Source organism: Rana temporaria, chromosome 5 (assembly GCF_905171775.1).
Source record: "Rana temporaria chromosome 5, aRanTem1.1, whole genome shotgun sequence".
NCBI classification, from domain to species: domain Eukaryota; kingdom Metazoa; phylum Chordata; class Amphibia; order Anura; family Ranidae; genus Rana; species Rana temporaria.
In genome coordinates this window covers 99,931,889-99,956,703 of record NC_053493.1, presented here as the reverse complement: position 1 = coordinate 99,956,703, position 24,815 = coordinate 99,931,889, and the positions used below count along the sequence as shown (strand labels likewise).

General features: G+C 46.0%; 1 protein-coding gene across 1 annotated transcript in view; it reads right to left on the bottom strand.

The window, feature by feature from the left end:
- CHN2 (chimerin 2) overlaps positions 1-23,722 on the bottom strand; it is a 438,139-nt gene extending 414,417 nt beyond the window's left edge. Inside the window, exon 1 of the mRNA XM_040352931.1 lies at positions 23,333-23,722. Within this exon, the coding sequence (XP_040208865.1) occupies positions 23,333-23,381 (49 nt within the window). The 5' untranslated portion in view covers positions 23,382-23,722. The remainder of the gene's footprint in view (positions 1-23,332) is intronic.
- Between the last annotated feature and the right edge of the window lie 1,093 nt (positions 23,723-24,815).

Here is a 24,815-nt window from a genome sequence, read left to right as displayed (position 1 = left end):
AAACAGCTTCCCTGGAGTAAGCAAGATGAAGTCGGGGAACATTTGTGATTAATGACACCGGAAACAACTTGTGTTACATCACTTTGGGGGTCATAGAAGTCATTCCTCAGCTACAGTAGTATAGCTGAGGGCGAAGCTATTGGAGCACAATCTGAGCTGTAATAGTTAAACTGGAGGGAAGGTGAGACATTGGGGGTCTAATAGATAAAATAATTGTAAAAAAATGTAAAGCACCCCTTCACCCTTGCACATACTCCATAAAAAAAGCACAATGTAGAATGAGTACATGTATGTAACATCAACGGGGCCATACATGTGAGGTAATGCCTTGAATGTTGGAGTGAAAGCAATAATTCTAGGGCCAAAGTTCACAGTTAACTCCAAAGGCTGCAAAAGCTTTTAAAACATTGTCTATGGGAAATTTTGAGTACCATAGTTTTTTTTTTTGTAATTCCACAGGTGTGCAAGACTTTACATGTTTGGCATCATTTTACTTGACGCAACCCCGTTTTTTATATTTTACCAAAATTTGGGTATAATATTGTGTTTACACTGGTCTTTAATTCATATAAGTATATAGAACCACAGATGGCTGTGATTGTATAAATGCTTATAACTTTTCTCTTTTCTGTTCTATATTATTTTGAATGGCTTATAAAAAAAAAAGTAAAAAATAAAAATTGGTCATGTTTTAATATTCAATTATTGGGAAAAACTCAAATGATGCAGTATGCTGGAGATTTCAGATCGGTTATAAAATTCACTTTACCAGGTGCCATTTATGAATTGTCAACACTAAACGAAGCAGTACAATTTAAAACCACAGCGACAGATAAAAGGGAAATTACATTAATTGGTGCGCTTTTAAAGAAATTAAAATAACAGAAATGTGAGTATATTAGATGCAATCTATTACACAACCTGAAAAGATGGCATGGAATTGGTAGACAAACGTTGCTTCCAACAGATATTCTGATTCTTTCTGTTATCATTCTTTACTATGTGAATGACTTTCTGTAATTTTGCTGTAAGGGATAAGGCTAACCTTTACTTTTAGATTTTGTTTGTCGCCGTCTTTTATCCCCTTCACAGAGCACACAGACAAAACAGCAACCACTGATTTGAGATGTGTACTTGGTTTTTAAATGTATACATTTGTTTGCAGAGCATTGTGAAACCATGAAGAAGAAATCCTCTAGGACCATTGGGCCAGATCCACGTACAGCGGGCGCAACTTAAATATTCAGATTTAAGTTACACCGCCGCAAAATTTCTACCTAAGTGCCCGATCCACAAAGCACTTACCTAGAAATTTGCAGCGGTGTAACTTAAATCCGTCCGGCGCAAGGCGGGCCCAATCTAATGTGGCGAGTCCCATTTAAATTAGGCGCACTCCCACGCCGGACGTACTGCGCATGCTCCCGACGCGATTTTCCCAACGTGCTTTGCGCGAAGTTACGTTGCGCCGAGTTTTGTGAATCGCGACGGGTAAAAAAAAGTTGCGTCGGGAAAAAAAAGAGATGCGGCGGGAAATAAAAAAAAATTTAAAAAAATTTGACAGCGACGAGGGAAAGAAGGGTATACTTTTACAAGGTGTACTAACTTTACACTTTGTAAAAGCAGCCCTATCTTTGCGACGGCAAACTAACAACTTACGGAGACTTCACGAAGGGAAAAAGCTTTGTGGATCTCCGTAAGTGCTAATTTGCATACCCGATGCGGAATTTCGACGAGAAATGCCCCCAGCGGCGGCCGAGGTACTGCATCCTAAGATCCGACAGTGTAAAACTATTACACCTGCCGGATCTTAGGAATATCTATGCGTAACTGATTCTATGAATCAGCCGCATAGTTAGAAACAGGGATACGACGGCGTATCAGCAGATACGCCTGCGTATCCCTTTTGTGGATCTGGCCCTTTGTCACCAGTCTGAGAACTTTCCCATTATCATATATCCCAACTTTTTGAAATGGGAAAGAGGAACCCTTTCTTGCATAATTTACACACACATGGACAATGGTCACTGGACAAGGCAGTGAATAATGTCAAGCCTCGTACACACGACCGAGAAACTCGACGGGCGAAACACATCGTTTTCCTCGTCGAGCTCCTTGTTAGGCTGTCGAGGAACTCGACAAGCCAATTTTCTCCATTACCGTCAAGGAAATAGAGAACTTGCTCTCTTTTTGGCTCGCCGAGTTTCTCAACAGTTTCCTCGATGAAAATGTACACACGACCGATTTCCTCGGCAAAAAAATTTCTCCCAGCAAGTTTCTTGCTGGTTTTTGCCAAGAAACTCGGTCGTGTGTACAAGGCCTGAGTTGTAGCTGATTGATTGCCAGCATCCCTTAATTGTATAATGAATAGAAAGAGAACCCTCATACAGTATATGGGACTTTAAATGGTCTATAATGAATTATATATTTAAAGGATTTTGTAAAAATATGTAAAAGAGGTGTCTTTACTTATGTAATAAAATATAAAAGTACATTATCAGGGACGTACCTAGAGCATTTGGCACCCGGGTCGGATCCTATATCTGGCACCCCCCCATGTGGAATGCCACCCCCTCACTGATCATACCTGTACGCACTCAGCCCCCTCATACCTGTACGCACTCAGCCCCCTCATACCTGTACGCACTCAACCCCATCATACCTGTACGCACTCAGCCCCCTCATACCTGTATGCACTTAGCCCCCTCATACCTGTACACACTCAGCCCCCTCATACCTGTACACACTCAACCCACCCACCTGTACGCACTCAGCCCCCTCATACCTGTACACACTCAACCCACCCACCTGTATGCACTCAGCCCCCTCATACATGTACGCACTCAGCCCCCTCATACCTGTACACACTCAACCCACCCACCTGTACGCACTCAGCCCCCTCATACCTGTACACACTCAACCCACCCACCTGTACGCACTTAGCCCCCTCATACATGTACGCACTCAGCTTCCTCATACCTGTACACACTCAACCCACCCACCTGTACGCACTCAGCCCCCTCATACCTGAACACACTCAGCCCCCTCATACCTGTACGCACTTAGCCCCCTCATACCTGTACGCACTCAGCCCCCTCATACCTGTACACACTCAACCCCCCCACCTGTACGCACTCAGCCCCCTCATACCTGTACGCACTCAGCCCCCTCATACCTGTACAAACTCAACCCACCCAGCTGTACGTACTCAGCCCTTTCATACCTGTACGCACTCAGCCCCCTCATACCTGTACAAACTCAACCCACCCAGCTGTACGCACTCAGCCCCCTCATACCTGTACGCACTCAGCCCCCTCATACCTGTACACACTCAGCCCCCTCATACCTGTACGCACGCACTCAGCCCCCTCATACCCGTATGTATTCAGCCCACCCACCTGTACGCACTCAGCCCCCTCATACCTGTACACACTCAACCCACCCACCAATGTGTGGCACCTGGGGCGGACTGCCCCCCCACCCCCCATAGGTACGCCACTGCACATTATACAAAACACAGCATGGATGGCTATTCCCGACTACAATATACTAAGTACTGTAAAAATACATTAAACAGAATGCTCCAAGTAGTGAACACCATGCAAACACGTTTAAAAATCTATTTCGTAATCTTCTTCAGGGGTATATCCACTGTAGAAGCAAGGAGCTACACTCTGTTTGTAAGTAATGTGAACAATAGGAGGATAGCCAAGGATAAAAACACAGTCATAGTCATAGATATTGTCCTCTAGTTTCCACCAGAGGGGTAGCCAGGGTCAGGGTCGTCAACCAGTGAATCACTGGGGTCGGTCAGAGCCAGAGTGAGCGAGCAGTCTTAAAGTAAATTCAAAGGGCATATTATATCAACAGATATGGATGTAAAAAAGGAGTGTGTATTTCTTTAAGAGGAGCAGTCCATGGACTTAATAGTTCATTATAGACAATCATTTATTGCCATTTAAAGTCCCATATATAAGGGTTCTCTTTATATACTGGATAAGGCAATGGACACACACCTGCCACACCCTCGGTTATGCAGAACATTGAGGGCCGTTCACACCAGAACATGGTGCTGGAAGGGTTGTGTTTCTGCGCACTTTTTCTGCAGCACGCGGGGAACGCGCTGCCCTTGTCGGGCACATGCGGGTGCCATTAATTGTTAAAGGCATGTCAAGCGCATCCAGAAAATGTGGTGCATTAGAGGTCACCAAACCTCCAGGAACTCTCATACAATCTGGGAGGTGCAATACACACGGTGCGCAGAGCTGCGTGGTAAATTGCAAAAAAAAAGTAGGACGCGTAGCACTGTTTTCAACACAATTTACTACACCACATTGAAATGTGCTTCACTGAATAAACATGAATGCAGTGAATACTCATTTTGTGACATTCCAAAAAAGTTGAAAAAAAAAAAGAGTAAATCGAAATTTTATGTAATCAGCGCATTGGCACTCTATACTTTACAAAGCACACCAATGGCTTCTGATAGGAGCCAGTCCTACATAATCTTCTTTCCACAGGAGAGCTTGTTAAGAGAACATAATAATAACAACAAATATAGAATCCGCCTGCAGTAATAGAGCCGGGTGTGACAACACATATAGAAAAAGCAGCCGTGAATTGACTGAAGCCTGGAAATCATGTGTCCAGCTCAATCACATGGAAAGTACAATTCAAATGGATTTTTTCAAATTACTGCTCATCCACAAAAAGTGATCCTTCAGTAGCAGACATACAGACAGTCTGAAATGTAACCAGATTAAATTAAAATTACAAGAATTTGTAAAAAAAAACATCTGTAATGCCGCGTACACACGATCATTTTTCAGCATGAAAAAACAAAAACGTTGTTTTTCAGCATGTTGAAAAAACAACTTTTCTCCAAATTCATCATTAAAACGACGTTGCCCACACACCATCGTTTTTAAAAAATTATCTAGCAAAGCGCGGTGACGTACAACACGTACAACGGCACTATAAAGGGGAAGTTCCATTCGCCTTTGGGCTGCTTTAGCTGATTCCGTGTTAGTAAAAGACGATTCGCGCTTTTTTGTCTGTTACAGCGTGATGAATGTGCTTACTCCATTATGAACGGTAGTTTTACCAGAACAAGCGCTCCCGTCTCATAACTTGCTTCTGAGCATGCGCGGGTATTTTAACATCGTTTTAGCCCACACACGATCATTTTTTTCAACCCGAAAAACGACATTGTTTAAAACGACGTTAACCACTTCCCGCCCGGCCTATGGCCGATTTACGTCCGGGAAGTGGTTATGAAATCCTGACAGGACGTTCTAGAACGTCCTGCAGGATTTCATGCCGCGCGCGCCCGTGGGGGCGCGCATCGCGGCGATCGGTGATGCGGGGTGTCAGTCTGACACCCTGCATCTCCGATCTCGGTAAAGAGCCTCCGGCGGAGACTCTTTACCACGTGATCAGCCGTGTCCAACCACGGCTGATCACGATGTAAACAGGAAGAGCCGTCGATGGCTCTTCCTCACTCGCGTCTGACAGACGCGAGTAGAGGATAGCCGATCGGCGGCTCTCCTGACAGGGGGGGTTAGCGCTGATTGTTTATCAGCGCAGCCCCCCCTCGGATCGCCACACTGGACCACCAGGGATGCCCACCCTGGAGCACCAGGGTGGGCAAAAAAAAAAAAATGACAGAAAAAAAAAAAAAAGTCTAAAAAAAAAAAAAAAAAAAAAGCATAAAGAAAAAAGATGCCAGTCAGTGCCCACAAATGGGCACTGACTGGCAACCTGGCAAAAATCAGTGCTGCCACCCCAGTGTCCATCAGCGCCACCCCAGTGTCCATCAGCGCCACCCCAGTGTCCATCAGTGCCACCCCACAGTGCCCATCCATGCCCAGTGCCCACCTATCAGTGCCCATCTGTGCCACCCATAAGTATCCATCAGTGCCGCCCATGAGTGCCCATCAGTGCCGCCCATGAGTGCCCATCTGTGCCGCCTATGAGTGCCCAGTGCCGCCCATGAGTGCCCATCAGTGCCGCCTATGTGTGCCCATCAGTGCCGCCTATGTGTGCCCATCAGTGCCGCCTATGTGTGCCCATCAGTGCCGCCTATGTGTGCCCATCAGTGCCGCCTATGTGTGCCCATCAGTGTCGCATACCAGCGCCGCCAATCAGTGCCACCTCATCTGTGCCCGTCAGTACTACCTCATCGATGTCCATCAGTGCCATCTCATCGGTGCCCATTAGTGCCGCCATATCAGTGCCCGTAATTGAAAGAGAAAACTTATTTACAAAAAAATTAACAGAAAAAAATAAAAACGTAATTTTTTTTCCAAATTTTCAGCCTTTTTTTAGTTGTTGCGCAAAAAAAAAAAATCGCAGAGGTGATCGAATACCACCAAAAGAAAGCTCTATTTGTGGGGAAAAAAGGACGCCAATTTTGTTTGGGTACAGTGTAGCATGACCGCGCAATTGCCATTCAAAGTGCGACAGTGCTGAAAGCTGAAAATTGGCTTGGGCGGGAAGCTGCGTAAGTACCTGGTATGGAAGTGGTTAAAAAATGCAGCATGTTCGAATTTTTTTTTTGTCGTTTTTCAGAACCAGAAAAATGATGTGAAGCCCACACACGATCATTTAAAATGAAATTTTTTAAAAACAGCGTTTTTTTAATGCCGAAAAATGATCGTGTGTACGCGGCATTAGTAGTTCCCTTTCACATAATAACCTTGTGGAAATATTGTTTCTTTTTGCTGTGAATATAAAAGAACAGCTGACTAGCATGATAAATGATTTTCTAGGAGCACTTTAGGGCCTTATTAGTTTATATCAAAGCAATTTTATAGCATTAATAGTCAATGTTATTTCTAGCAGAAGTCATTGAAATGCACAGCACAACCTACGTTAGATTAAACCCTGCTTGTAGTAATTTCTCTGTTTAATACATTTAAAACTTACACTGTTAACCAAATAACACTCATATTAAAACCATTCACCGTTTTATTGTTATTATACAGTATTCTGTACTATGGCAAGGAAGAAGACGGGCAAGGGCAATTTTAGAACAGCATTTGATGTGTTGGCACCATTGCTCATGTGCAATTATATTGTAATGAGTAGTGAAGATAACATCGACTTCTGTAAATCTTCCTAATGCCCCTACACACACGATCAGAATTTCCGATGGAAAAAGTCAGACGGACTTTTTCCATCGGAAATTCAGACCGTGTGTATGCCCCATCAGAGTTCAAATGAATTCCATCGGAGTTTAGATAGAGAACATGTTCTATTATACTCCAATGGAATTCCGTCGGAATTCCGATGTGAGTTTGGCCGGGAAAAAGCCAGATCGTGTGTACGGGGCATGAATCTTCCTCATACCATGAGTGACAGTCACCTAACTCAGGATGAATTTTTCAGCGGAACTTCACCCTAAAAAGGAAAGTTACGCTTTAAGGTTCCTTTCACACCGGGGCGGGAGGTGCGATGGCGGTATAGCGCCGATATTTTTAGCGGCACTATACCGTCGGAATTGCAGCGGTATTCAGCCGCTAGCAGTGTGGTTTTAACCCCTGCTAGCGGCCGGAAAAGGGTTAATACCGGCGGCAACGCGCCTCTGCAGAGGCGCATTGCCGGTGGTATTACCGTGGTGCCCATTTTTTTCAAATGGGAAGGAGCGGTGGAGGAGCAGTAAACACACCGCTCCTCTCACCGCTCCAAAGATGCTGCTGGCAGGACTTTTGGAGCGGTCCCGCCAGCGCATTGCCTCAGTGTAAAAGCACTCGGGCATTCACACTGAGACTGCAAGGCAGGAGTTTTTCAGGCAGTATATAGGCGCTAAACCGCCTGAACAACTCCTCAGTGTGAAAGGGGTCTAACACCTCCTACCCCCTATTCTCCCACTTTTGCAGGTTTTTTTTGGCAGGGGGGGAGCACCTAGTTCACCCCCCACCCCCTGTTTGCAATCTTCAGGTACAAACCACAGGTCCCAGGAGTCTGCAGGACCATTCACAAAGCAGAACAGTTCACACATGCGCAGTAAGAAGCCAGCTGGGTAGCCACAAGAAGTCATAGCCAGCGTCCCTTAGTAAACATGCTGGCGCCTTACCCAGAGACCAGCGAGGAACCAGCCCAGGTGAGGACGGCACTAGATCCTTGGACAGGCAAGTGCCTTTTTTTTTTTAAATTCAGCAGACACAGCAGATACCGGGGACCAGCAGCGGTGAAAAGAACTGGTTGCAGGAAGACAGTGCTTGACTCCATTGACTGGTAAGTACCTAATTTTTTTACTGATTCACAGTATTTGTAGCTGCTGACTTTTAACTATTTTTAAAGGGGAAAGTTCCTCTTCAAAGTGTCAGAAACACAACATTGCTTTCTCACCACTTGCCATACGTACAGATATTTCATCATACATGCAACAATGAAGACAATCTCAAAATGAAGCAAATAATCTAAACATAACATCTTTCCTCCAGTACTAATAGAAGGTTCGGTTTTTTTCTCAATCTCCAAATAATCACATATATACCTCTGGTATCACAAATATGGGTCCACAAGGTGGTTTTCTATACAGTTTGAAGGGTCTATTCATTGTTATTGTCATACGAAGGTCATTGCAGAAATGTACACATATCAGCAGGACAGTAAAAAAAACGTCCATCATGCTGGATGAGGGCTCTTACTATGAAACGGGTCCTTGGCCAGCTAACGTAATACTTGCTATTTCACAAACAATTTCTACTGGATTTTAAGAATTTTACAAAAGTAGGAACATACTAGGTAGTACACACACCATATACCATTAGGCTTCGTACACATGACCGAGTTTCTCGCCAAAAACCAGCAAGAAACTTGCTGGGAGATATTTTTTTGCCGAAGAAACCGGTCGTGTGTACAGTTTCGTTGAGGAAACTGTCGAGAAACTGAACGAGCCAAAAAGAGAGCAAGTTCTCTATTTCCTCGACGGGAGTCTCAAATTGGCTCGTCGAGTTCCTTTTTTTTTGGTGGGGGGGCTGGAGCTCCTCTTTAATGAATTCTCGGCATTAGGGTAAAAATATTTAGGTGATGCTCCCTCCAGCCCCCCTAAATACTCACTTGATCCAGTGTTCTCCCTCTCCCTCCTCACAGGACTGAGAGCAGCGGGAGTGGGGAGCTGTGTGCGTCAATAGACGCACACAGCTCAGCTCAGGATCAAGCCTGCATGAGTACCCCTCCAGCAAGCAGCTTGCTAGGGGGAGGTTACTCGAAGACAGGAGGAGCCAGAAGAGATTGTGGGGGACCCCAGAAGAGGAGGATCAGGGCTGCTCTGTGCAAAACCATTGCACAGAGCAGGTAAGTACTGTATACCATGTCTGTTATTTACAACAAAAAAAATACAATCACTTTAAGGTAGAAATTCAGGGAAAGTTTATTGATCATAAAATACAATAAACATTCCAATGTGTTTCAAGGATTCAAAAGGTCTTCATCAGGGCTATAATACAAAAGGCTTACATTAGTATTGTAATAGTCTAGTAAGGGTAATAACAATTTTACAATAGTAACAATATTGTTTTTGTAAATGCAATACTAATCTAGGCTTTATTTTTTGTATTGTAGTCCTGATGAAGGTTTTTTTTAACCCTCAGAACACACTAGGATGTTTATTGTACTCAGGGCCACCATCAGGGGGGTACAGGCATTACACCTATAAGGGGCCCGATGGTCCCCAAAGTCAAGAAGACTTGACTTTGCTTTGTTCGTCAGCACCAACCCCATCCTGCTTATCATTTTGCGGCAGGAGAGAGAAGAGATGACACTTTCATTACCACAACCCCCCCTGCTTACCATCATGTGGCAGGAGAGGAGGAGGTTCCCCCTCCTCCTCTCCAATTAATAAACTGGCTGAACACATTTTTCAAATCTATTGGCATATAAAATAGTAAACATATATGTACTTCAACATGTGTATTCAGCTATTCCTATATATTTTTTTTATTATTATTGATCCATAGCGGTTCAATTTATAAGGCGTGGATTTCAAGTGATACTAAACACACACTGTTTCATTTACATTGTCTCCTCTCTTTCTGTATGGGGATGAGGGCACTGTAATTATTTTATAAAAAAGAATGTCTAAATACCCTTTTCCTAAGCAATATTCAGCTGTCACATGACCCAGCTCTTTCCCAACTTGTCTGCATGAATATAAAAGCAGGAGGAACTTCTAGTCCTCTACTGCTGGTCACATGTTTAAAATAAAGGAAAAACAGCCTTTAGGAAAAATAAAAAATGTATATCAATTTAAAATTGTTTATCATCATAAAAATTTGAAATCAAATATTTATTATTTTTTGGAACTAACATGATGTGGGTGGATTTCTGCTAGTCACAGGCTGTGTTATACCCCTCCAGCCTGGGTCTTAGAACAACAGGGAAGTAAAGCCTCCATCAATCTACATGTATTATCCCACCCCCCATTGTGTTTAGCTGGTTAGTCGGCATGAAGGAGGAGAGAGGGAGTGGGCTGTCATTTACCACCGTGTATACGCCCACATAGGTTACTCTAGCATAATGGGCTGCTCAGATATGATAGGGAGGGTATGCTCTGCATAGAAATGCACTGATAACTGAGCATGTGCAGAAGCTGGCAACACTGCTCTGCAAAATCACCAACTGCAGTGGGGACATGGACAGAAGGGGGAGATAGAAAACAGCAGGATCAACCAGGATTTTTGCAGAATACAGAAATTGAATCCCATAGTGACTACGTGAGTATGAACAGCATGTAATACACCATTTATAGATAGTTTTTTATGATGTGGGTTTAGTGACACTTTAAATGATACTCACTAAAACACTGCAATCATTAAATTATGACAATGACATTAGTACAGAGAAAGCATATGGTAGATCCACCGTTAGACTGTGTCTATACTTATAGTTAGGTCACCCAGTGAAGCCCAAACATGGGTTAAATCTAAACCGCATGTATGCAGCATACAGGTACCCTCTAGGACTAGTTTTATTTTGGCTATAGGCGATCATTGCAAATGATTTGTCAGCCTGAGTCAAGGCAGTTCAGCCTGAGGCTATTACAGATCTGGTGGAGAACCGAGTTGCCAGTCCGAACAGTAAAAGGACATTATAGAAGATGATCTGTAAATGATTGTAATTTATTCATTTGCATCCCACACTATCCAACACTATATCTTACAACTGTTACATTGTGTACAGCAGACTGTATCATTGTCCAGATGCCTCTTTATTCAAAAAAGCTGCAATAGCACAGTATTTCTTTATAATACCAATAGCTAGGCAGGTAAATGGCACTTATATACAATGTACTATTATTAATAAAGCCCTGTGCAAAATCATGTATAATAACAAAAAAAAAAAAACAGTTCCAGCATCCTGGATAATATGTAATTTAGTTAGGGCAGCGTCACCAACCAAACTATATCCAAACACTCAGGGATGGACTGGCCATTGGGACTACAGGGAGTTTCCCGGTGGGCCGATGGCTCAGTGGGCCGGCTTTAGTGACAGCGGACTGCTTCCCCCCTCCGCTCCTCCTTCCCGCAGCGCTCACTCCCTCCCCGCAGTGCTCATCTGGAAGGAACAGAGAAGCAGCAGGGACAACAGAGGAGCATGGGGGAGGGGACAAAACGCTATGGCCTGGGAGCTTCTCACTTCTACCTAATCTTGTCCCATAAATGAGGGGGGGGCACCAAACTGATTCTTTGCCCCGGGTGAAATAATGTCTAGCTTCCCCACTGGTACTGCCTATAAGAGTACCAGTACCAGCCGTTCTACTCTAATAAAGTAGAACAGCTAGAGGCTAGAAGGGGGAGAGGGGGGTTGGGTGGCCTGAGGGGGTGCCGGAGTTGTCCGGCCGCCATGGAAGAGACCTGTCAAAGTGGGCCAGTCTGGATGAAGTCCAGGGCCAAATTTTTGTCCCAGTCCAGCCCTGCAAACACTTCTGTCCGGCTACTGGATTTTACCTAGCTCATAACAACCAATGACATTGAGTGGCCAGGACATGCAAAGTCATTTGTTGGTATGGTAATAGCAGATGGCCCGACCGCACCATGAAAAGCATACATACAGGGCGAACCCAGCATTCGGAAGAGTAACTGCTCCGCCTCCTGTCCTCTGTCCAGACTGGCTCCGCCTCCTGCTCTGTGCCATGCTGCTACTCTCACCACTCAATCTAAAACTAAAATAAAATTTTTGACTTGAAATACAGTCGACCCCCGCAAAGTCGTGGTTCAGAGTTCGTGGCCTCTGTCGTTCGTGGATTGCTCCTCTCTGGGCAGATGCACAGCCCAGCATTCTTCTTAAAGCACTAAGATGCCGCCCAAATGCCCTGCACCTTCTAAAGGCTTCTGGCAATGAACCTAAGCACCAGAAGAAGTTAAAGTGGATGTAAACCCCAAATTTTTTTGTTTTGTTTTTGATGTCACAATGTAGAGTATAAGATTCCCTATCATCTGTGCCCAGTCTTGCCACACAGAGTTAATCCAGCGCTGAGCAATCCTCTTTTAATGTTCAGTGAAAATTAACAGAATTCCAGATAAAAACTTGCCAAATTATAAAGTCTGTTTCTCTGTTCTTGCTTTGTGTTACAGGTTATTTACATATCCTGGTAATATACAATGAACTTTGGATCACCTCATATTATGATAAACATAACATAACATATGATAAACATGTCCAAGCTCTAGATATGTAAATAACCTGTAACACAAAGCAAGAACAGAGAAACGGACTTTATAATTTGGCAAGTTTTTATCTGGAATTCTGTTAATTTTCACTGAACATTAAAAGAGGATTGCTCAGCGCTGGATTAACTCTGTGTGGCAAGACTGGGCACAGATGATAGGGAATCTTATACTCTACATTGTGACATCAAAAACAAAAAAACAATGTTTTGGGTTTACATCCACTTTAAAGAAACTCCAGGAGAAGGTTGAACTACTGGATTTGCTTCAGAAACTAAAAAGTTATACCGCAGTAGCGTGCCAATATGGCATTGACGAAAGTACCGTACGCTACATAAAGAAGAACGAGGCAGCCATCAGAAGTGGTGTATCAATAAGTTTCTGTGATAGTGCCAAAAAGGTAATGACTGTAAGAAATAAAAATATTGTCATGATGGAATCTGCCTTAGGATTGTGGATCACCGACTGTAGGAAGAAGAATGGCATCAATGGTGCCATTCAGACATATGAAACCCTACTTGCCACCATGAAGAAACAACGACAGCAACTTCCCATCACAATGTTCTTCAAACCCATCAGGAAAAGCCAGCATGAAACCCCACCAGAAGAAGACCCCTCAGAAGATACAACTCCTCCTGAACCGCCTGCAGGACCGGTCAGGCGTGTGAGTGGTTCCCATCATTATTGTTAGCCTGGACCGACTCTGGAAAAGTTGGTCACCGTAAAAGTTAAACTAAGTGCACTCCTGTGACTTTTCTCTTTTAAAGCTGGACTCCAGAGGAAGAAAAAATGCTCCAATGCAGTGGGGCTATGCCCACATTGCAAGGGTTAAATGCTCATTTAGGCCTGGAGGGGGGGGGGGCAGGGGCAAAAAGCAATTTCATTTACCCGGTCCTCTGTTCCAGCAGCTACCCTCCAAGCTGTAAGACCATTCCCCACAGCCTTTCCTATCCTAGGCAGATGTGGGTTATCTGACGCCAAGTCTAATGCACAGCCCGTAGCCCTGCACTTGAGGATGCTGAGGGACCATTCACTGATGGAGTGCAGGGGAGTAGAGGAGAGCACCAGCTGCCAGGGGAGCAATATATCAGGGTTGGTCATAGGTGTGTGCACCCCAAAGCTCAAACACACACTACCGATCACTCACCATGTTCATTCAGAAAGGAAAGGGGCTGATAAATACATATTTACCAGCCCCTTCCCTCACTCATCCCAAAACATCCCTGCAGCAACAGCCGCCAGGGGAGAAGAGGAGGGAAGCCGGTAGTGCATGCTGAGGGAAGGAGGTGGGAGCCAGGGCAGTAGGGGGAATCTGTGCTGCACAGAGTGATTAGGGTGTGCCTGGGCACACCCGGCACACCCTGTGCGCACGCCTATGGGGTTGGTAACAAACCTAAATAAGCATTGAACCTTTGCAGTGGAAGCATTTTTCCTTTCCTCTGAGTTGGGTTTTAAATACCAATAAAAGAAAGCTATATCTTTCTAAAAAAAAGTACAAAATGAATTTATGTACAGTGTTGCAGAGCTAATTGAGTAAGAGTAGTAGTCAGTCACTTCAATTGTCACTATCACAGCACTGAAAATGGCCTGGCAATAAAGGGTCATTACAGGCTGGTACTGAAGTGGTTAAGCACATGCATTTTACAGCAAATAAAATTGATTTGGAGGCAAAAGAGGATGCTGCTGGAAATCATATGAAGAACAGACACAATGCAGACTCTTTATTATTATCTGCATAGGATCTGGCCATATACTGTATAATATGTAACGGGCACGCTGTTGTTAGATGGTGGCTTGAGATAAGGAAGTGATAGATGACATTTTCTGCTGTTTACACATGTATACACTCTCACAAATAAGGTTGCATATCCTGTGTAAAAGTTGCATGCACTATTTTATTTGATGAGAAATGTGCAATGCCTCCAACATACTGTGTCCTCTGTAAAGTTCTCTTGAGATCATGTATGATAATGAAAGTGTCCCAATGACAATGGGCTAGATTCACAAAGACTTACGACGGCGTATCGTAAATTCCGAATGTGGCGCCGTCGTATCTATAAGCGTATTCTCAATCTCAGATACGCTTATCTGTTGCTAAGATACTATCGGCGTAAGTCTCCTACACCGTCGTATCTTAGCTGCATATTTACGCTGGCCGCTAGGGGCGTGTACATCGATTTACGCCGAATATGCAAATGATCAAGATACGCCTATTCACGAACGTACGCACGCCCGTCGCATGTAAGATACGCCGTTTACGTAAGGCGTTTTCAGGCGTAAAGATAAACCACCAAAAAGATGGCGCAGCCAATGTTAAGTATGAACGTCAGATCAGCGTCGAATATTCCACGTTTTACGTCGTTTGCGTAAGTAGTTCGTGAATGGGGCTGGGCGTAAGTTACGTTCACGTCGAAAGCATTGAGTATTTGCGACGTAAGTTTGAGCGTGCGCACTGGGATACGTCCACGGACGGCGCATGCGCGTCATTACGTGAGGTCACAATTCATTAGCATACAACACGCCCACTACAGCCTACTTTGAATTACGCGCGCTTACGCCGGCCCATTTACACAACGTTGCCATAACTTAGGACGCAAGTTCTTTGTGAATACTGTACTTGCCTCTCTAACTTACGGCGGCGTAGCGTATATGAGATGCGCTACGCCGACCTAAAGAAGCGCCGCCGTACGTGAATCTACCTAAATGTTTTTACCACTCTAGAAAATGTGCAGGCAGCCAGTATAAAAAAAAAACAGACAGTAAATGTTCCTGTAGTGGAGTACAGTAAAATGATGTTATTACATTAAGCCGAGTGCACACTGGGCGCACTGGGCACTTAGCCTTTGTGCATCCAATCCCAGCATTTTCGTGGGTCCAGGAGGCACAGAGGCAGCGTCCAGAAGTGCTGTCTCCAGCCTTTAAAAGTCTATAAGAGGCTGAAAGATGCTCCGGATGGACGCTGTACCAAGTGGTAGTTGCATTTGGGCCTGTGATTGTGCTAGGCCCTGTCACTGGATAAAAGGAGGTAGGAATGACACCGAATTCTCAAAGTTACAGCTTGAGGGGCTCCAGATTAATGTGTCTGTGTGGAGAAGACCGGGGTTTCAGTTTTCTCTGGGTTTGGGAATCCCAGAGCAGGCTCTGGAGCTTGGAGAGGTCCAGGTGTTACTGGAGACCCGCGGGTTGCGTGGAGTGTGCAGATTCGCTTGCTTGTTATAAACAAGACCAGGGCATAGCTCAGGGGTCCTGTCAGGAGAGAGCCAGAGAGGGACCAGGAAATAAAGGTGTTCCACTTGGGAGACAGAACACCATGTGGGAGAGATTTCTTACCCACAGGACTGGGAGAGTTGGGACAGCTGAGCAAGTCTTCAGGACTTAGAGAGCTGGGGCAACTAGCAAATTACGGGGACTAGAAAAAGTACATAAGTCTCAGGAGAGTTAGAGAGCTATGGAAGGTGTACTCAGGTGCTTATTCCAAGCTCGGAAGTTAATAGTTTAGAGATGGCAAGCGCATGCACCTCCATCTGTGGAGAACTGGGTTGACACTATCAATGCTCTGGTATGGTGCGAGAGGGTGGCCTTTATTAAACAAGGAAGTTATAAAAGATTTAGAAGAGTGTGGGGACCTTGGCTAAGAGAAATGGGATTCCCCTTGGATAGATAACTTCTATAGGGGGTCTGAAAATCCTCTCACCCCAGAGGGTGTCAAAACTTCTCTATAACCATAGACTATTGTTAAATAAAAGCAAGGTCTCCCCACTCTCCTTTGTTCTTGGCTTGCTTACTTGCTATGTCCTTCGGACCTTCTTTCTCCTCTTCTCCTCTTAATCTATCTCCTTTCGTCTGATCAATGGATAATCTAGATGAGGATACCTCCTCCTAAGTTTTTCTCTTTTTTTTTTTTTTCTCTCCTCTTTTTTTCTTTTTTCCTTTTTTAACTGTCTATAATGTTAACCGGGGGGTGGAAGGGGGGGGGGGAGGGGATATACGAAACTAGCTGATTCATAAATTATAAGTTTGTTATATACACGTATAAACTGTATTAGATAACTTGTATTATCTGCATGTAACTTGATCCCTTTTTTCTATAAAAAGAAAATGGAAAATAATAAAGAGAAATTAAGTTAAAAAAAAGAGAGTTGGGGCAACTAGCAAATTACGGGGACTAGAAAAAGTACATAAGTCTCAGGAGAGTTAGAGAGCTTGGGGTGTCAGGAGAACCCTTACTGAGAGGTCAGGAGTGGGTCCATATAGCTGAGAGCTGTAACTAATGCTGAGTGAGCCAGGAAAACCCAGACAGTCAGGTCTGAGAGCCCAGAGACAAGCGCAGTGGTGCTGCTGGAAAGATCGGCATTTTCTTTTACATTTTTGCTGTGTGAGACTTAAATTCCCCAACGTGGGCAACCGTAGTGTTAAACTTTTCTTTTTGTTTTCTATAGAATTGGGCCTCTAACCATAGTTCGGACTGCCCTAAACTCATTACAAAGTATCTACCACTGACCACAGATCACGGGCCATAGGCGTTCAGGGACGCATTCCTGGAACACAGGTTGTGCATGATTGAAAATACGTTTTTGTGTCATCCAAATAGCAAGAACAGCCTACACCTGTCACACACAATGGTTACATAATCACAATACTGTAGTTACTTATTCGCCACTTGCAAAAGTTAGGCAGCACAGTGGTTAAGTGGTTAGCACGTCTGCCTAGAAGCACTAGGGTTGTTGGTTCAAACCCCAACCACAGCACTACCTACCTGGAGATTGCATGTTCTCCCTGTGCCTGCTTGTGTTTGTTTTGGGTACTCTGGTTTCCTCTTATACTCCAAAGACATACTGGAAGGTAATTGACCCTAGTATGTAAATGTATGAATATCAGTTAGGAACCTTAGATTGTAAGCTCCTTAAGGGCAGGGACTGATGTGAATGTATAATACATATGTAAAGAACTGTGTAAATTGACAGTGCTATATAAGTACCTGGAATAAATAAATCAATTAGACCATTGTAGACAGTGTATCCCCAAACATTTAAAGACAGTTGTCTGTACAAATAAACAATTTTCTGATGGGAAGCCCGCCTAAAGCAATGGCAAGCCCATATATAACTATGACAGGCTTAGGCTAGATTCACATCTACTGTATGCGAATTGGTGCTCTTGAGCGTTTCTGCAGTGCTTTTTGCTCTGCTTTCTGCGTTTTTATAGTGATTTTACCGCGATTTTGCCACGATTTGTGTTTTGCCATTTGTGTCTTTCTTTTTTTTTTTTACATTCGCTGTATATAGCTGGTTGCTAAGGAGTGGGTCGGGAAGCCAGCTGCCGCATCCTTAGCAACGGATGAGTCATCAGCTGTCAGCATCAGCTGCCAGCGGACTACCCCGCTGACAAGTGAATGGAAAAAAAAAAAATTGTCATCTAAAAAAATTCACAAAGTTTCCCCAGTCAAAAAATTTTAAACAAAATGGTGTGCTCCACCCCAAATCCATACTAGACCCTTATCCGAGCATGCAGCCCAGCAGGTCAGGAAAGGGAGGACTACAATTTTTTTTTTTTACATTCAGCTGTCAGCACGGAAGCCCGGTGACAGCTGACGACTCATCCATTGCTAAGGATGCAGCGGCCGACTTCCCAACCGGCTCCTTAGCAACCAGCTATATGCAGTGAATGTAAAAAAAAAAAAAAGACACAAATTGAAAAACGCAAATTGCAGCAAATTTGCGGTAAAATCACAGTAGAAACACTTCCGTTGAAGTCTATTACATGCAAAACGCTACATTTTGTGGGGGAAAAAAAACGCAGAGGCACAAAAATGCATTGATGTGAATGTGTACCATAGGAACCCATGTTAAAAAATCCCTGCATTTATGCAAAATGCAAAAAGCATCAAAAAACGCATTTTTGTGAATTAAGCCTAAGGTTCACACTGACAGCGGGAATAAAATCATGCAAGTTCAGCTGAACTTGCACAATTTCATTTGCGTGTGTCAGTCCTGACTTCAGGGAGCGATTTCAGAGACATCTGTGCAGGTTGCTGCACAGATGTCAATGGAAATTGCACCCTGAAGTCGCCAAAAGTAGTACAGAATCTACTTTTGGGAATTAGCGCGGCACTGCCAATGAGTCGCCGCACCGATTCGAATGGTGCCATTGCCGGCAATTGCCGCCGATTTGGCATGCGATTTGACATAATCGCTCCAATGTGAACCAGGGCTTAGTTTATTTTCATAAAGATCAATTGGATCATCAGCTGCAGGATGGGATGATTAGGATACTATGAACCAGGGGAGGGCTGGCAGCCTTAGGCCTGGGGGGCAAGTCCAGTCAAGTGGCCCATAGAGCGTGGAAAAGTGATGGATCGAGGAAAACATTTTTCATGATCAGAAGAGTCCGCACAGAGGCCCCCCTTACATCAGAGTCCGCACAGAGGCCCCCCTTACATCAGAGTCCGCACAGAGGCCCCCTTACATCAGAGTCCGCACAGAGGCCCCCCTTACATCAGAGTCCGCACAGAGGCCCCCCTTACATCAGAGTCCGCACAGAGGCCCCCCTAACATCAGAGTCCGCACAGAGGCCCCCCTTACATCAGAGTCTGCACAGAGGCCCCCCTTACATCAGAGTCCGCACAGTGGCCCCCCTTACATCAGAGTCCGCACAGAGGCCCCCCTTACATCAGAGTCTGCACAGAGGCCCCCCTTACATCAGAGTCCGCACAGAGGCCCCCCTTACATCAGAGTCTGCACAGAGGCCCCCCTTACATCAGAGTCTGCACAGAGGCCCCCCTTACATCAGAGTCCGCACAGAGGCTCCCCTTTCATCAGAGTCCGCACAGATCCTCCCCTTTCATCAGAGTCCGCACAGATCCTCCCCTTTCATCAGAGTCCGCACAGAGCCTCCCCTTTCATCAGAGTCCGCACAGACCCCATATACATCAGATCTGATGTAAGGGGTGTTCTGGGAAACTTAATTTAAGGGTGCATGCTGTGGACTATTGTGTAAAGAGGTTCTCTGCTCACTAAAGCCTGCCCCCCCTCCCCTTTAACAAAGTCCAGTCCACAGAGCACCCCTTTTTATACACTGGGAGGCAGGAGAGACTAGAGAGGGTGAGCTTACCAGGATGGAGGCTGAGGCGTAGGCAGGCTGTCTGATGCTTTTTTGGGTTCAAACTTCCTGTCCAGTGCCCACACATGCCCGGGGAGTGTGGGTAGGGCAGACTCAGAAAGAGGAGGAGCAGATGAGCTCTATCTCTCCTCGTGTCTGTGCAGAGAGAGAAGGGGATGTCAGCGCTGGGGTGCGCTGAGGCTGAGCTATGTGTGAGACGATACATAGCTCAGCTCTGCAGCCATCTACCTTGGAGCCGACACAGGCACGGCTGCACAGTGGGAGGTGAGCGGGGGCCGTGTTAACAGAGCTCCAGCAGGCATATTCCTGCTCTGCAAAAACAGCATTTGGTAGTGGCGGCCGGTGGCTGTGCATAGTGTCACCAGCCCGGGGGGGAGATTTCCACCCTGCCCCCCCCCCCCTGCCAGCCCTCCCCTGCTATGGACCCCCTAAAATGAATGATGATTTTGTGACAGACACTATTTATTTATTTATTTGTTTGTTTATTTATTTACATTACAGCCATTTTTATACTACATTCACATCAGTCCCTGCAAAAAGGAATTTACAATCTAAGGTCCCAAATGTAATTATATATACAAGGGCCAGTTTAGACAGGAGCCAATTATTCTACCTTGGAGTGCAGGAGGGAACCCATACAAGCACGGGGAGAACACACAACCTCCATGGAGATGGGGTTCCGGCTAGGACTTGGCTACCCCCTTCTGATGGGGACTCCGCACACACCCACAATATGGGAAATTACTTGTGACTAGAAGTGGATATCTTGGTTACGTCTTTGCTCACATTCATAGAACATTAGCTGCTTTTTACACTATCCATGTGATTTTTAGGAGTTGACATCAACTTAATAATATTTAGCATTTCCCATGAATTATTTACATATACAACAAAGTTACAATGCATCCATCTAATGCCAGCTCGGCTCTGCATGGGCTGTTTGTAAATTTCCACGCCACACACAAACTGCTACATTGTATTATCAGAATGATCAGTATTTCAACTTGACTCAGTATTTCCTTTTTTATTTTTACAAGATAACAGGCAGCAAAGTGGGACATGTGGGAACATAGAGGGGCAGACTCTTCACTTACCTGAGAAGAGCTGCTGATTAAACAGCGAGAGATCAACTCAGGATGCTGCACATGTCACAGGATGAGAAAAACAACACAATCCCAAGTGCTGCTGTCATGAGGACAGGAGTGTGACAATCCCAAGCATCACCACCTGGGTAGAGTGTGACCATACTTGGCATTCCTCTCCCACACACACACTGGGAACAGTGTGACTGTCACTGTACTGGACATCACCACCCTGGGTAGAGTGTGTTCATATCAGACATCACTCCCAGATCTGGGTAGAGTGTGACCATACCTGATACCCCCCCCTCTCACCCACAGGTAGAGTATGACCATACCGTACGTTGCCCCCATCCCCCTTCACAGATACAATGTGACCATACTGGGCATCACAACCCTGGGTAGAGTGTGATCATATCAGACATCACCCCCCACCTCTGGGTAGAGTGCGAGCATTCTGGGCATCACCAACCTGGGTAGAGTGTAATCATATCAGACATCATCCCCCAGCCCTGGGTAGAGTGTGCCCATCCTGGCATCACCACCTGGGAAGAGTGTGACCATACCTGATGTCCCCCCTCTCACCCTTAGGTAGAGTATGACCATACCGTACACTGCCCCCAACCCCTTTCACAGATACAATGTGACCATACTGGGCATCACCACCCTGGGTAGAGTGTGATCATATCAGACATCACCCCCCACCCCTGGGTAGAGTGTGAGCATCCTGGGCATCACCACCCTGGGTAGAGTGTGATCATATCAGACATCACCCCTATCCCTGGGTAAAGTGTGATCATATCAGACATCACCCCCAGCCCTGGGTAGAGTGTGACCATCCTGGGCATCACCACCTGGGAAGAGTGTGACCATACCTGATATCCCCCCTCTCACTCTCCGGTAGAGTATGAATATACCATACACTGCCCCCACTCCCCTTCCCAGATACAATGTGACCATATTGGGCATTACAAACTGGGTAGAGTGTGACCATATCAGACATCACCACCTGGAAGGAACTTATGTCCAAACAGGCCATGGTAGACATCACCATCTGGGAAGAGTGACCATACCCCCCCCCCCCCACCACCACCACCAACGCCACAGAATAGCAGACATCACCACCTGGGATGAGTGTGACCATACCTGGCATCACCCCATACCCCCCAAAGTTGTGACCATCCCAGACATCACCACCTGAGAAGAGTGTGATCATACCTGGCATCACCCCAAACCCCCTAAAGTTGTGACCATCCCAGACATCACCACCTGGGAAGAGTGTGACTAACCATACTGAGCATCACCACTTGGGAACAGCAGGTCTATGCTAGATATCACCACCTAGAAAGAGTGTGACTATACCTGGCATCACCCCCCCCCCCCCAGGTAGACTGTGACCATAATTGGGAAACCACCCTGGGAAAAGTGTGCCCATACCTGGTATTACCACCTAAGAAAAATGTGCCCATACCAGGTTTCCCCCTACCTAGGAATAGTGTGCCAATGGCAGGTATCACCACCCATGCCAGGTACCATCCCTCCCCCAGAAGAATGTACCCATGCCATGACCCCCTCCTTGGGAAAAGTGTGATAATAGCGGGTTTCATCCCTCCCCCCCACCCCAGAAGAATGTACACATTCCAGGCGCCCCCCCCCCCCTTCTCCTGGGAATAGTGTGTCCATACCAGGTATTACCACCACCCCCAGAAGAATGTACCCATGCCATGATAATAAAAGGTATCACCCCCTTCAGGAGAATGTGCCCATTCCACGTATCACCCCCCTGAAAAGAATGTGCCCATTCCAGGTATCCCCCCTACTGAGAAGAGTGTGCCCATAGCAGGTATCACCACCCCCTGAGAAGAGTGTGCCCATGCCATGATAATAGAAGGGATCACCCCCCTTAAAATAATGTGTCCATTCCAGGTATTTACCTTCCTGGGATGAGTGTGCCCATAGCAGGTATCACTTCCCCCTGAGAAGAATGTGCCCATGCCATGACCCCCCCCTCCTGGGTAAAGTGTGATAATAGCAGGTACCCCCCCCTGGGATGATTGTGCCCATGCCATGACCCCCTCCTGGGTAAAGTGTGATAATAGCAGGTATCCCCCCTCCTGGGATGAGTGTGCCCATGCCATGACCCCCCTCCTGGAGTCCTGGGTAGAGTGTGATAATAGCAGGTATCCCCCCACCTGGGATGAGTGTGCCCATGCCATGACCCCCCTTCTGGGTATAGTGTGATAATAGCAGGTATCACCCCCCCTGAGAAGAATGTGCCCATGCCATGACCCCCCTCCTGGGTAAAGTGTGATAATAGCAGGTATCACCTCCTCCTGGGATGAGTGTGCCCATGCCAGGAACTTCTGCACGGAGTCCGCTCTTGCTCAGTAACAGACAGATGGCAGGCTGGGTGAACCTGTCAGTGTAGAGATGGGTATGTAGGTAGCAGATGGGATGACCTACCTGAGGAGATGGAGGATCCGGACAGGCTGGAGTTGCTGGACGCTGCCATGCCAGGGGGTGCGATGTACAGAGCGATGTACAGAGCGGGTCTAGCCCATGTCAGAGCGGAGCCGCACGGTGCAGTCCCCAGCCTCCTCCACTTTGTCTGCACTTCCTGCTCTGTCAGATGACGTACACGCTCGGCTTTATTCCGCTGCCCGTCCTTCCAGGTGTCACCGGTCCCGCAGCCTTGTCCCCTTTCTCCCCACTGACTGTAGGATGAGCGGTGAGAGCAGAGAGAGGGGCCCGGCGGAGCCTCCCCTTCTCCCCACCTACTGATCACAAACACTGCGCTGGAGATGGCAGCCTGCTGGGAGCTGTGCACCCTCCTCTCCTCTTCTATCTGTGCCAGTCCTGGACTCATCAACTTGTGGATGACATCCAAACTGTGCAAACATTACACAAGCCCTGTGTGTGGCACTAGGATGGGATCAGTAGTTATTTGGAGAGGGATCAGCTCTCGTGATTAAATTGTGTGCCATTATAATATGATTAGGATAGAGATTGGCACCTGAGACAGAATAAAGAGGACCTGTACTAGGACGATACATGGGCAAACCTGTCATGGTGAATTAAAGCGGTATGAAATCCAAACCAAAAATGTAACATATTGCAGCTAGCCAGTTATTAGATGTAATGGCCTCATTGGTTTTCTTTTTTAGGCTTTTTTTTCCCTTTGTCTCTACCTGGTGATCTGGCAAGTAACACACCTCCTGTATTAGGCTGGGTTCACACCAGGGCTCAAGTCCCGCGGGAACGCGTGGGAACGGAGTTCCTGCACTTTTTTTACAGCAGGAACGCCGTTCCCTTTGCAGGACTAGAGCAGCCGAGAGCGGCCAAACCGCCCGAGCCAATCCTTCACTAAGCGGTGATGCCCAGCTCGAGTCACTGTCAGGGGCAGGCGAACCTTAGTAATCTTTTATGTTACTGGCCGCTTCCTGTATATGGATTCATCGGGTAGTGTGTGGGTATTCCCTCACTTCCTCGATGCCGCAATGTCTCCTGGGAGCTTTTGTCATTGTTCCCAGGAGACATTGCGGAGGTCTACCGCGAGTTATCGCGGGATTTAGAAAGAACTTGCTTAAAAAAAAAAAAAAACATGTGCTTTAGTAATTATGCATATGAGCGTTTCATTTTTTTTTGGTGGGGGAGTGGATCGCGGGTGGGAGATCCCACAATTTTTTCCCCAGGACTTGACCCCTGGTTCACACCAGGAGAATTTGACCCGCTCTCTATGGAGCCCGTTCACATATCTCCGGGACACACTGCGGAGCCCCATGTGCGTCTTTGGCTCCTTTTCAGGCCCAGATTCGTCCCTGAACTGGAGAATGGGGGCGTGCAGCGTTCCTTTGTGATCTGCAGCCGGTTCCTGTGGGAACCAAGCCTCATGCCGCATAAACACGACCATTTTTCATGTCATGCAAAAAAACTAGGGCCAGATTCA